At 40.8% G+C, this 14,394-nt stretch overlaps 2 protein-coding genes across 7 annotated transcripts in view; both read right to left on the bottom strand.

The window, feature by feature from the left end:
* Window positions 1-1,171: 1,171 nt before the first annotated feature.
* LOC121687931 (gap junction delta-4 protein) lies at window positions 1,172-3,056 on the bottom strand. The gene is made up of 2 exons (XM_042067139.1): window positions 2,812-3,056; window positions 1,172-2,433 (listed from the first exon to the last, which is right to left on the bottom strand). Exons 1-2 carry the CDS (start codon window positions 2,873-2,875, stop codon window positions 1,229-1,231), a joined length of 1,269 nt encoding a protein of 422 aa, XP_041923073.1. The 5' UTR covers window positions 2,876-3,056; the 3' UTR covers window positions 1,172-1,228.
* A 1,671-nt stretch (window positions 3,057-4,727) lies between these two features.
* Window positions 4,728-14,394, bottom strand: part of ccny (cyclin Y) — a 36,329-nt gene continuing 26,662 nt past the window's right edge. For all 6 annotated transcript variants that reach the window (XM_042067140.1, XM_042067142.1, XM_042067141.1 and 3 more), the window contains 7 exons: window positions 13,890-13,990; window positions 13,741-13,776; window positions 13,247-13,304; window positions 12,927-13,046; window positions 9,791-9,957; window positions 8,464-8,626; window positions 4,728-8,191 (listed from right to left, as the gene is read on the bottom strand). In XM_042067140.1, coding sequence (XP_041923074.1) covers window positions 8,075-8,191; window positions 8,464-8,626; window positions 9,791-9,957; window positions 12,927-13,046; window positions 13,247-13,304; window positions 13,741-13,776; window positions 13,890-13,990 — 762 coding nt within the window. In that variant the 3' untranslated portion in view covers window positions 4,728-8,074. The remainder of the gene's footprint in view (window positions 8,192-8,463; window positions 8,627-9,790; window positions 9,958-12,926; window positions 13,047-13,246; window positions 13,305-13,740; window positions 13,777-13,889; window positions 13,991-14,394) is intronic.

The following is a 14,394-nucleotide window of genomic DNA, read 5'->3' as shown; positions in this document are numbered from 1 at the left end:
CCACCTTTTAAAACTTTATCCATCTTGCACATATATTTTTCTTATTGTTTTTGATATGTGTTCATGCGTTGATATGTGGTCTGCTCATCGTTCTTTAGTTGCTGTGGTAGTACATATGCAGAGTTGTATTAACTTAAAAACTTGCTTTTAAAATAAAAAATATAACCCTATGATAGCACTGACAAAATACATTTAATCATATCGATGATTGATTATGGTACAAATGTTAGCATGTGTCAAATACCTTCTTTTTTTTAGCTCATTTGTACTCTAGCCTAAATGCACATCCTCAGTCCTAACGCTAATGTGATGTAGTACACCACTAGAGGGAGGCCTTTCCCTATCCTCAAAGGGAGAGTTGCACATGTGCCATTGCTTCCAGAGCATTCAGATGAGTTTTCATTATATTTTAATACACCAGAACACCAATCAAAATCATATTCTTGAATTGTTAGGTCTACTTTTCTGTGATATTGGGCTGCCAAGGTCAATAGAGAGAGGCTGAGATTGACAGTGGATAGCATGGCAGAGGGGTTAAAGTGGTGATGGGGGAAGGTTGGACATCACAGAGGTTTCACATTACACAGTTATACAAGGCTCTATTTTAAGGGTTTGAATATATCTCCAAAGCTCAGACTGAAGCCCCAAGCACCTTGAAATAGTGTGACAAGTCGTTTCCATAAATACCGTTCATAAGTCTGCCTTGTAATTGTTTTGCTAATCTTCAGCTTCAGGTCTGACTTCCTTGGGTATGAAGTTCTTGTAGGATGTTAAAAGTGGTAAAAAGTCTGTCATGACAGCCAGCTAGATTGTCAATAGTAAGAATGAATAACAATGTCAATGGTGATAAATGGTAGATGCAGTGACAGACAACTGAGCCAAGCGCTTTTCTCAGCCTTACAGCTGTGTAACTCCAGCACAATGTTAGAATGATTGTTGACCTCTGAGTGGGGTAAAGACAGGTCAAGGTATGCCTTTGTTGAGACAAAACGGGATGGTGATGCAAACAAAACCAGGTGGGCTGCGCAGGGGGAAAAAACATTTGGAGAAGAGCTGTACCAAGGATCTTGTGTACAAGCACTTTGTGATGACAGTATTGCGCTTTAACCTTTGAATACATAAACCAATAGTTAATATACAATTTACCTTCACAGAGAATACAAGCTTGTGACAGAGAACACAGAGAATGGCTTTGCATTCTGATTTGTTTTGTATTTATGTCTCTCTGTCAGACCCACTCCGACTTCTTCTCCTGGTTGTCACTACTGTTTGAGGGCATGTCGGGGCCACTCATCTCTACCAGTGTGTAGTGTCCTACTCTTCTGGTACAGACTGCAGTAGCTGCTGTCACCACATCGACAGAACTTGTCCCAGGCGGCTTATCCCGTCTGGGCGGTGGGGGTGGTTTAAGACGGCTCCGTTTACTGACCCGGATGGGCCTGGGCGTACCAATTTGCTCTGTAGGACACAGTGCCACATCACTGCCCTCTCTCTCTGGGCATTCTCCCTGAGTGGGTGTTAGGTAGCCATTTTCCCCACTGTTAGCATTCACAGGACCCAGCATGGGAACAAGAGGTGTTCCTCGACCACAAGGAGGATCCTCCAGATGTGCTGACACACCATCATCCCCGCTGGACCTACTCATCCCTCTTTTCCTGAAACTTCCATTTGCTACTGAAGCCACCATTTCCTCCACTGTGGACACATTAGCATCAATGGCTCCGTGGCTTTCTGCCGGTGAGAGGTAAAACTGCTGCTCCTCATACATATTCTGCACTAGCATCCTCCTTTTGGACTTCTGCCTCACTGAGCGCTTAATGGCACAGATCATGTCCAAAATATTGAGAAGAAGGGAAAAGGCAGTTGTCCCCAACATGAAGTTCAGCATGACAGTTTTCTCTGTGGGTCTGGAGACATAGCAGTCCACTGTAGTTGTACAAGGTGATTGCTGGCACAAGAAGCGCTTGGGAATGTAAAAACCGAATAGATAGTAGTGGGCTGCCCCAAATCCTGCCTCCAAAAAAATCCGCAGGAGCAGCTGGAGGATGTAAGCTCCATTGAAGTTCCTCAACATGCTGAGCTCTGCTTGAATGTGACTTGCCTTGCGAAGGGCTCCTTTCTGGGTAGATCCCTGCTGGATTTCAATGGATTTCATCTTGTGTGAAGTAGTGTCAGAGAAAACAACATAATCTGATAGCACTTTGTGAATGATGTAGGCAACAAATGTCACATATGGCAGACAGAGGATGGTAAACTGAAACAGCCAGAAGCGGAAGAGGGAGAATGGAGCAAAAAGATCATAACACACATTTGAGCAGCCTGGTTGAATTGTGTTGCAAACAAATCTGTCCTGCTCATCCAGATAGAGTGGGTATCCAGCAAAGATGAGGATGACAACACGCAGGAAAACCATAATGAGCAGCCATAGTTTTCCTGTAAAAGAAGTACACCACATGTTACAGTGAGTTTCAGGAGTATTCAAATGGCAAGGCTTCACATATAGCATATATGAAGTCATGTTTCCATCAAAAGCCATGCCAAGTTTTGGGATGTTACTTCCATTTAAATCATATAGTCTGATCATTTGGTGAACCCATAAACATAGCGTGAGGAGTCATTGTGACTCACCTTGCCTTTGTATTTAAATATAGCCTACAGACCAATTGACCTAGAAACATTTGATGTTTGATGACTGTTTTCAGCAAAAGCCCACATACATTTGACAACTCAAAGTTCAGCTGCCACACTGTACCCTACTCCTTTTAAAATGTCTCATCACAGATGTCTCAATGAGTTCCTACTTCTACTTACCTACAACAGTGATGTTGTGGTTGACTGTAACAACAATAGCTTCATATGCAGAATGGCTCCCCATATTGACTGGGGGTTGGACCCAGTCTTGCAGGCCTTTTGTCTTATGGCTCACACTTCTCAGCTCAACAGGGTGATGGAATCCTGCTTCCAGTGAATTCACTCATGTTGAGGTGATACAAATCTAGGTCTGTGTAGAATTCACGGTAGCCAGTTACCTCTCACAGTCTACTGCTGGGCTTTGTCTTGACTCCTCGTCTTACCTCTCTTTCTCCCCCTGTCCTAGTAACAACTGTTCTCAGACAACAGAAGAAGAGGGCAGTGAGCCCCATTGTGGAGCTATTCTTACCCACCAAAGGCACGTCACCCTCCTGACATTGCGGAGATATTTGTGGAGTTGTTTGTCCTTAGAGAAGAATAACGAGGCCTCTGGATTAGCCATTAAATAACCAGTATTAAGTTCTCATGTAAAATGGAAAGCATGTCAGTGTCAACATTAAGAATGCACTCCAAGGTCGAGATGTAGCCTCTTGGTCAGAGAGGCAAGATCATCTACTGACCACAGTATATATTTCTTAATTGTTTATAACCAGTTATAAATCGCTCAAAACAAAATTTGAGTGCTATGTCTCATTGATTTAATGTCATTTGTCACTCATTCATTCAGCTCAGTTCACAGTTTACTCAGGTTTACAGTTACAATAATGTAGTAGTTACCATATTTGAATGACAACTTTAAAATAATCTGGTCAATTCTGACACCAGCCATATCTGGTCCTCATGCCTTAAAAATCCATCGGGCAACTCATGGGTATGACTAGTTATTGCTGTATCAACAAAAGAAGTAGCAGCATGAACAGAAATCTGTTATTGAAGTAATCTCAGTAGCCGTCTCAGTAAGGTACAAACAAAGGACAGAACAGTAGTGTGGAGGTAAATATGTATTTTTACTTTGTCCTAAAAATAATGTCATTGTGGATATCATTGGATGTCTTCTAGTTAAGTAATAGTTATTTAATTGCTATGACCTGTGACCCTAGTCTAATTGGGTGTTTGAAGGCTGTTGAGTTCTGGCGTCCTTTACTTCACAATATATTTGACAAAACATAAAATATGTGGATTATAGCCCGGCAAGAGCAAGTCTGGTGTCAACTTATTCATTAACTTCTGCATTTGGAGTCAGACCATAGACAGACACATTGTGCGAGGGTCATGTGATATTACTGTAACTTCCTGTTGGAATTTTTATTTTTTATTCTCAGCTAGGTCTTTAAGAACTGGCTACAGAAAACAGATGAAAATTAGACCATACAGGTCATTTACAATATTGTTTCTGTTGATCAATGAGCGCTGTCCCAATCAAACAGTAAACAAAGTATCATGCAGATACATGCCGATATATGTATTGTACATTATAGGTTTTTCTTTGGTAAACTTAATATGAACTAGACCTATCAGTGAAACATTTATCATATTAAGCACTGGTGGATTAAATGGTCCTCTGCTTCAGAAATGTCTGAATTATGTCCATGATTTAAAAAAAAAAAAAAAAAATCTAGTTGCCCTCATCATCACTACTTGTCTGTAACTTAATTACAGGCCCAGCTGTTCCATATTTAGACAGAGTGTTAATCCTGCATCTTGATCAGGCATGCCATGGCCAACTCCTTTTAACATGTTAAGAATCACAGTCCTCAGAACCCTGACCCGTCGTTATTTGACCTTTAGTCTGTAATCAGGGTACATGACCCTTAATCTCATCACTACATTCTGAATCACTGCTCTTCAAATAGTCCAGGTTTGGTGAAGAAGCTCCCTCTGCATCCTGCAGAACCTGATTTAGAGTAGCACAATTTTAGTGTGTTTCAACTGAAAATGTCTGTGTACTCAGATATTAAGGAGGTCTGAGGCAGGTGGGTTTTTTATTGCAAGTTTTAAAAGTTTATTTTTCTTGTGCAGGTTCCTAAACATTGCTTCTGAACTGGGATCATCATTTAAAAACCATGGTTGAAGAGTCAGCATGCAGCGTTTAAACCTATTGGCCCCAGGGGCGCTTGAGGTTGAAGAGACCTCACTAAAAAGAAAGACTGATGATGAACTAAGAGAATATCCAAACAGATAGCGCTTTAGCTTTTGGCAAACTGCGCACAGATAATGGGGTTGACCTACAGAACATAAAAAAAAAAAAAAAAATCAACAATAACAACAATAATTCATTAACTGTTACCAGTCATATGACCAATATTCAAAAAAGGAAAATAACAGGAGAATTCACATACAGTTTACAGCAGTTCTCTTTATGTTAACACAGGAAACCACCAATAGTACAAAGACAAATTGGAAAGATTAATTTGTAAATCCTAAAAATGAAATAAAAAGAAATTGAAGAGCGACAAACAAGAGAGGGACTGAGATAGACAGATAGGGCAATTATATATATATATATATATATATATATATATATATATATATATATATATATATATATATATATATATATATAGTCTGGGGGAGAAGGGGAGAAAAGGAAACAACAAACCATGTCTAAACAGAGGTAGAGTTGAGTGCACAAGGCTATCAGACAATTCAGACAGCTGCCATGGGTCAGTGATGGCAGCAGGCTCTGAATTAACACACACTCACACATACAATAAATAGGATAATACAATCTTTGAATACTTTTTCCAATGCCTCCCCAGGGACGACACCAACCTCCAACCCAAATTAGACACTTGTGTTTAATTCTCTCCCTGGCAACTATTCCCTTCTCTCTCTTGCTTGCTCCTCTAACTCCTGCCATTCAAACACAATGTGCAAAGGGCCTCTAAAGCACTAGTACTCCTCATAGGAGAGTCCTTCATTGTTTGTTTTTTTTTTACTTTGGTAAAGATCCATCCCTTTTTGAATCACTACAAAATGTCTAACCATGAACAACTGATCAAAATGAAATATGGGACTACCGTCACAATACAGTTTGTAACCATGTAAACAATAAAATTAAGAGTGGACAATGTACAGCTGATATTTTGGAGAAATCTGATACTTGATTACGGATAGGCAGAAATAGCACAAACTGAATTAATCATCATTGCAAAAAATAAAGTTCTCACAATAGAAAGCAAGAAACAATGAAAACTACCCCAATTTCATTCAAATTTCAGACGCCGTGTCGGCACTCAATTTATGAAAAGCTTTTGAAATCAGAAGAGTACAGCGCCCTTTCCGTATTGTATTTGATAATGCCCAATCAGCGGCTCCTTATTTCATGGTGTTGTTATATTACACTCTGATAGATTACTTCTTACATATCAATACTGATCTGTTACATATACATCATTTTAAATTTTTTTTTTTTTTTTAATCACGGTCTGAGCGCATAGGGTCTTGTATATACATTGTACAAACCAATCTTAATGTAACATTTATTATTCTATAATGCTTTTGAGATTAGGTGTATGTCAGAAATTCAATAAAAAATAACAGCTACCAGTATGAATCTTCACGAAAATTTCTTTTATACCATATTTTAGAAAATAAATATTCTAAGTCCATTTACACGGTGATGCATGGACCATCTCTGTTTAGTGTACGAACTCCAGTTTATTTTGAAATAAAAATGGTGACATTAAAGTTTTTTTAAGACCTCATGTGCCAACTCCTCATTTTCATAACATGTTTTCAATCTCAATTGTTTCTTTTGAAAATAAAAAAAGAACAGAAATTCAGTCAACTCAGGACTTTTGAGTTTAAGGACATTACATGGCAGAGCAGACAAATGCTACACAGCCCATCTCTTCAGCCACTTTCGGCCTTATCCCGGCCCTAGTCCAAATAGTTGGTTAGCAGCACAGGACTTCACCAGTAATGAAGACTAAAGTCCTCTACCGAAGGCTACATCTCACTAATCTTTAACATTAAAAGAAAAAAAAAATCTAAATGTACAAGTCATTTCCTGATGGCCTTGGTTTAAGTCACTGCATGTAGATTCACTGAAAGAATATCTAAATATCTTAAAATGTAATGTAATCTCAAAATGAACAATGATAATATGTGTAGGTCTTTCCACTTGGTGGCATCTGTGTTTGCCAATAGTAATGTGACTTTTTACTTTCTTTACCTTCCATACTTCCATCCTTCTTTGCTTCAAAGATGACTCTTTCTGAAAATGGTTCCCAGGGCCTCACCACTATGCTGATGACTACTGATCAGAGAGAGGGGCAAGCCTAGGGAAAGATCTGCAGCAGTAAACCTCGCAGACCTAATAAAGCACCTTAAAAGCCTACAGCATACACAACTGCAATCTGTATGAAGGAGAGGAATGATTCCGCTCAGCCTTTCTGTGCTTCACATGTGGTTTTGCCATTCAAAGACTAGAATAGGTCCCTTCACCAAAATGTTGACGCTCGTGTAGATGAGAAAGTCCCGTGCTCCTGCTCATACAGCTGACCTTAGTTGGGTTTCTGGGGCATACTTTAAGCTTGATGAAACATTTGCACCTTGACTGACATCTGACCAAGAATAGGATTAGAATCGTAGAAAAATAAAACAAGAAGGATCTTCTAAATGGTGGGAATTCTGGGAAGGAGCATAGACCACTATGTCCACACTTAATGACTTCAAACATGAGGGCTGTCTTTGATGCACATCTCATGCTGAGTCAATGTTACTCAAAAGCCACTAGAATCAAAAGGAATGTAAAATTATAGGTAGCTATTAAATATCAAATCAAAGCAACAGCAGGAAGCCGTTAATGATTGAACTGCACTGTTGGAATGGTGCTCTTAGTGGTAGGTGGCTGCTCCGATTACTTGGTGGGTGACTTTGCAAAAATTGGTCTTTTTACGAGTCCTCTTCAAATGTCCTTGACCTTGACCTTCGTGGCAACTGACTAGTGGTGATGTCCTTCCCAACTTGGGATGCCTTCTTCAAAATCAAACTTTATGCTGTCCAGATGGAGGAGGATAAAGAGGAGGAACAGAAAAAAAAGCAAATGGAGGAGGGGGGGGGGAAGTGATGGACCATCTCTTATGTACAGTGAGACACAAACTGTAATACTTATGGTAGGAAAAACCTTAGAGTAAGAGGGGGGAGGAGTCCCCACTCTGTGAGAGCCTCACAGGCTCTGATCAAGAGTGGTGTATCTAAGCAGGAGAGGCATCCCTTTAAACGAGAGACCTGCCCGTGCCTGTGAGGAGTCTGATGCCTCTTGTAGCCCCTGGCCCCCCTCACATGTTCTGGCTATCTGTCCCAAGGTCTCTGGTTGTTAGGAGATGATGGCAGGGGACCATCTGACCACCGTTAGGTTATCGGCACTGACTGATCGCTTCTTGGAGCCTTTTCTCAAGTCCTTGTATTTGTCATCACACAATCTAGAGATGGCCTGAGAAGAGATGAGAGAGAAAGATAAATGACAAATTAGTTACATTATGGATGCACGTTTTTCATATAAAAATCAACCTGGGGTGCGTTTCCCAAAACCATAGTTGCTAACCTGTTAAACTAATTCAACAAGTGTCCTCAGTGTGGTATAAATTACACTAACAGCTGCATGAAGGATGTCCCTGTCTTATCAGGGGAGATGATTAAGCTAAGACAAAACAGTCTGAATCAAGTTCTAGGGTCAGCTCAGTCCAGGCCAAAGAGGCGGCTCACCTCAAGCTTCTGTGCCTTGTCTCTGCTAAGGGGCTCCAGAGGGAAGCTTAGGTTGTTGGCCTCCGACAGTGAGCGCAGGTCAAAGTAGTACTTGGCATAGACACTTGACGGCACATTGATGTTGAACTGAAGCAGCTCCAAAAACTGCCTCTCCAGCTCATTCCTGGTGGTTAACAAAACAACATAAAACAGAATACATACACAGATAATATACATACAGTATAAGCAAACAACCTCAGAGTCTGACCATAGAGAATGAGAACGAGAATGCAGGTCTACATCTTAAATCAATACAGTGATGGGAAACATTTTTCCAAGACATGACTTCCAAAAGTTAGCCCAATTAGTTTTGCTGTTTAACAAACGGAGCAAACACACTATATTTAGCGCAGGGTGGAGGCTAACGAAAAAGGAAAGCAGAAATGTTGAGAAATATAATGAACACTGGTATTTGATATGTGACTGACATCTGCCTTAAAGCTGCAGTTGGCAAGACTTTTTTGATCATATTCACTGAAACCGACACTATGCTCCAACAGAACAACATAAATCAGCCGGTTTTAGGAAAAAACCCACACTTCTTCCTCCACCTAGAGCCTGTTATTTATTTAGCAAAAATCCACAGCTCCCGGTTCTTCTGGTCCAATCAGAGCAGGGCTGTGTGAGATCTGTCAATCACAGTCTGGTGCAGTCTGGTGTGCACTGACGAGCACAAACTCGATGAGAGGGTGCTCGGTGTTAGTGGGGGAGGGGCATGATCGTTGTAAACATTCAAGATTTTGGCTACTGTAAGTCCCCTCAATCTGTCAGACTTGCCAACTGCAGCTTTAATCTATGCAAAATAACAAAGTGTATATCCACACAGGTCAGATATCTAAGATATCAACATGCTCACAGAGTAAGGAATCACCAAGCACTGCGTTGTGTGTTTTATGTGGGATTATATTAATAATAGACTGAAAAAATCTGAGAGTATTATTGTTCAAGCACTGGAAATTCCAATGGAAATACCCAGACAGAGACAGAGTCGTATACACTTCCAACAATCCAAAGGGTGATATACTGCCTGTCAGCTCAAATAACCCCCCCCCCCCCACCAACCCCATGATGGCAGACTACACCTTTACCAGAGCTATTTCTAGTCTGCATCAAAATAGCTTGTCGTTGAAAAAAACATTACAATTATTCACTCTTCGATTTTTTTTATCTCTTGTTCTTCAAAGCATAAACTTGTACCTTGGTACATACATAGCATGTGTCAATATGTATCAACCCAGAAATACTATAGATAGTCCTGTGGATATTTGGCAATCTCACAAACACTCACATGTCTTCAACGGTGATGTCCTTTAGAATCTGGCAATAGTCCACGTTCCAGACTGCCTGGTCATCCCATACCTTGGAGGCCAGAAGTATGGCACCCAAAACAATCCTCTTCCAGTTAGCAGGACATATGTCAATCTCTGCATATGTCAGCAGCCTTTCAAGGTAGACCTGCAGGCCAGATAAAGCACTTCAGAAAAATCACTTTTAAAGTCATTATCCTGCTGCTAATCAGCCTAATTCCTAGCCTAGAAATCTAGACGCACCCTAGCGGCAGCTGCCAGGGCAGTCTAGCAACTCTCCGTTGGCTTGCGAGCTGGAAAAATTAAACTTCGATAAGGCCAATCACATCGTGTGTAGAGTCGGTAGGCGGGCTTAACATAATGATTGATGGCAGAGTTGCAACGGTTAGGCGTGAATTCCCTGCTACTTGAAAACAAAGATGATGGATGTTGCTGTTGGCGAACAGCGTGACAGGCAAAAGTTTGAACTAGCCAACTAGCTCCGCTGGTAGGAAAACGCATGGGACTCATGAGTTGTAGCACTATCCTATTGCGTGCAGAGGGAATTTGAAAGACAACCGATTATCCCGCCCCTCGGACTGAGCACTGCAAATGGTGAGTCCCCAGACCCTACATCTTGATGTGGGTCTGGCTCGTCAGGCTACCCTAATTCCACCATATTTCATAGAACTAAAGGTTGCATCAGGAATGAAAATAAATCTCAATTCAATGAGACATTTTTTTTTTATCCATATAGTATCGTTTAACTACACATCCAGAACGAAAAAAGATTTTCCTCTGACTTGTTCATTCTGAATTAAACAAAGTGTAAGTGCATACAACACTACATATCAGTCATGCTACCTTGAAAATATAAAGCAACACAGCATATTACATTTGGTTTGTAGTGCTATAGCTTTGAAGTGTGATCAAATTGAATAGTCATACAATAGCGCGAGTCAAATTGAATCACAATTCACCACACATACACACTCACACAACTTTGCTCGGCTGAATTTGTGGAACCATACACACCAAGATTTGGCAGACTGGTAGGAATGCTGTTGTGGTCAACCCTTTGACACCCAAGAGTCCCATTAATGATGACATACTGTAGGCTATATAGACTGTAGGCTGACAGCAGTACATTTTCAAAGTAAAGACTAATTAATCACTGGTATCAGAACAGTACTCACAATCAGCCGATACTTGGGTATCGTTATTGGTGTCAGGACTGAAAAAGTCAGATCGATGCATCCATAGTTACAATAAAATGGGTCATGATGACTGCCCATGAAAATTGTATGTATTTTAGAAAAATAAATAAAAGAATGAATCAGCAATTTGGAAATAAGGCTGGAACCAAATCTTATCAGTTACCTGGGTAGTTACAGCTCTATAGAGAATGCCAAACGCTCAACAGCATTATGTCACCATCACAAATAACTGACGTCAAAAGCAGCATGAGGAGTCACACGTTACACATGAGATGCTTGTGCTTTGTGGAAAACAGACTACCAGACTTCACGAGGAAAGAGGAAGGCAACGCTGTGAAGACATCACATGCTCACCCCTGTGGGTAACAACAAGGGTGTTGAGCATCAGGAGGTGTGCAATGTGATGGGAGGATATAGCACAGACTCACCAGCAGGTAAAATAGTGCAACTACAGATAATTAACTGCGATGCAGACAGACATGTAGAAGCTAAAAACCAAAAACTAAAATTCCAGAGAAGTGCCTCTCCTATGTCGGTGTGTTTGTTACAGAGGTAAAGACTAACCCTGCTGAGTCTCCTTTCCTCACACAGATCCTGTGGCTATTTTTAGCAGATAGCCATCAGGTCCTGGGCCTCCCTCAATTACTCCCGGAATCCATCCATAAGCTCCCGTAGGATCACTGCTTTGTGGCATTCACACCGACTCTTACGGCGGTACAGGCGAGAGGCACACACACACACACACACACACTAACACGAACTGTCCTCCAACTGTGCCCTGCCAGGGAACACTTCCGGAAATGACTACCTGATAAGCCTGGACCACACCTTAAAACCGCAACATAAACAGTTATATTTCATTCCTAATAAAGCCCAGCTGCTATATGCACTGAACTTCCCAGCAGGGGAGTGGCTACACCAGCAGCTGTTGCTTGTCTTTTTTTTTTTTATTCTGTTCATACCAAGTATATATACTCTTTTGATCCCGTGAGGGAAATTTGGTCTCTGCATTTATCCCAATCCGTGAATTAGTGAAACACACTCAGCACACAGTGAACACACAGTGAGGTGAAGTACACACTAATCCCGGCGCAGTGAGCTGCCTGCTACAGCGGCACTCGGGGAGCAGTGAGGGGTTAGGTGCCTTGCTCAAGGGCACTTCAGCCGTTCCTACTGGTCAGGGTTCGAACCCTCCGCTTACAGGTCCGAAGTGCTAACCAGTAGGCCACGGCTGCCCCTGAGATGCCAAAGACCACTGCATTACATGCTTCCACAGAGTAGCAACATCATACATACAATGCCACCCAAAGCCAGCATGAAGTTTGTGATATAGAGAAACATTTGCATGCACATTGTGGTGAAGACATTGGAGGCGTCATAACATAAACTTGTCCTGAATCAAGTGCACCTGTTCCTGCTTCTAATATCTGCTTACAAAGACAATCTAAGTATGGTCAATGGTATTACTATTTACCAATATACCAATAATTACCATCATTACAAAATGACAGGCCTATAAGCAGGCCTGGGTAGCTTAATTTTATACTCCACAATCTAAACAAATTGGGGGCAGTGTAACACCAGAGAGCACCTTCTCTCCTCTCTTTTGCCAGCAATTATATCACAGTACCCCACACCATCCAGACATTGTCAGACACTAAATCTACTTCAGCTTTCAGAATTATTTATTCGCATATGTAATGTACTTTGTTACAAATAATAAACAGTGAAGTTTCAGCAGTTGAGTTCCTGAGATCCTGAGCAACATCACCTTTTAAAAAAAATAACTATTCAAGGATTTTGTTCTGCATTTTTATAATCTTATTTTTTTGTTGTTTTATAATCATTGCCATACATTTTCGGAACATATGGCATTGTGCATTGCCATATGGGGTAACGCTCCAAAGGCCGTTTCACTTACCAGTGTGACGATGGCGCACTCAGCAGTGAGTTGAGCTGCACTGAAGAGTGTCCGCACAAACCGGTAGATTTGCTTCTGCTCTGGGTCATGCTTCTCATAGTCTGACGGCACCTCCGATTTCTGTGGAGAAAGGTAGAAGCATAGGTGAATAATGAGTAAAGCCTTTCAAATACATAAACATTTACTCTATACTACATGCTCATTCGTAGAGATTTAATTCTGCACACAGAAGTGTTGACATTATATCATAATTTGAACCAATATTGGTACCATTTTAAGATAAGTGAGAAGTGTAAGACAATTACAAAGGTAAAACTTACTGAAAGAGGATGGAGTTTTTCATCAAAAATATCTAATACCATCCTACCATCCACATCTCTGCAAAGACAAAGTGGGAGAGAAAGTCAGACAATAAGGAGACGTTAAGGAAAAGATCAAATTAATCTAAACATTGATTTTCATTTATTTCCAATTACAAATATGCAGGAGGAGCTATGAAAACCACAGTGAAATTCTAACAAAGTGCCCTGTCTTTAGATATTTAGTTGATTATGCTTGAATTTCACATATGCATACACACATGAATAAAACACAATATCACTGCAAGGGCATACACAACCATACAGAATATGCACAAACCATACTAACAATACTCACTCACACATGAACAATCTTCCCTCTTACACAATTTAAAAACAAATTTTGGAGTTTCTACTGTGTGGCTTTTGCATCTTTTGAATAAGGGGAAATGTACGAAACCTTTGAAGAGTGAACCTCTAAGAAGGTTCTGCTATTTGGCAATTACAATACTTACCTGTTCTTTATATGGTAGTATATTGCAAGAGCTACACTGTAAGAGAAACAGTTAGTGTAAGTGTAAGTGACTTTTTGTATATTTTTTGTATGAATATTTAAAAATGTAGCATTGACATTTGTTCTTCAAGACTGTCAAAAGTAACTTACCATTTGATGGTGTATTTGAGGTTGGGCTGGCTGACGGTACTATCGTCCAAGAAAATGGTTGAACAAGAGCTGTACTTGCGTCTCAAGGGGGCAGCCGCATGCTTAAAACGCAGACAGACAGACACACAGGATACATGGGTCAATGTCAGCAGGGATGACAGAACCTTGCCAAAGGACTTGCAGAATAGGCCACCTGGAGCCTTAATTTAAAGCCTTTCTCCTCCAGGCGGAAGTTCTGCTTCCTGTCGAGGGAGGGAAAGGGGAAGAGCCTACAGACAGCAGCTGCCCCATATCTCCACTACAATAATTCTGTGTTTGTCACATCTGCTAATGCTGGTCTAACGTGGTGCTTCTGTTTACCAGAAGAGGGAAGGGGAGCATCCATGCATTATATTAATCTAATTTCCTGTACTGTATGTAATATAGTAAGTACATTCCACACACCCCTATTTGCAGTCAAAGTGTTAAAGGCACTTGAAATTAAACACATTGCAACAGGCAAGCA

Source organism: Alosa sapidissima, chromosome 17 (assembly GCF_018492685.1).
Source record: "Alosa sapidissima isolate fAloSap1 chromosome 17, fAloSap1.pri, whole genome shotgun sequence".
Lineage (NCBI taxonomy): Eukaryota > Metazoa > Chordata > Actinopteri > Clupeiformes > Clupeidae > Alosa > Alosa sapidissima.
The sequence above is the reverse complement of the archived record's forward strand: the minus strand, read 5'-3'. Positions and strand labels throughout refer to the sequence as shown.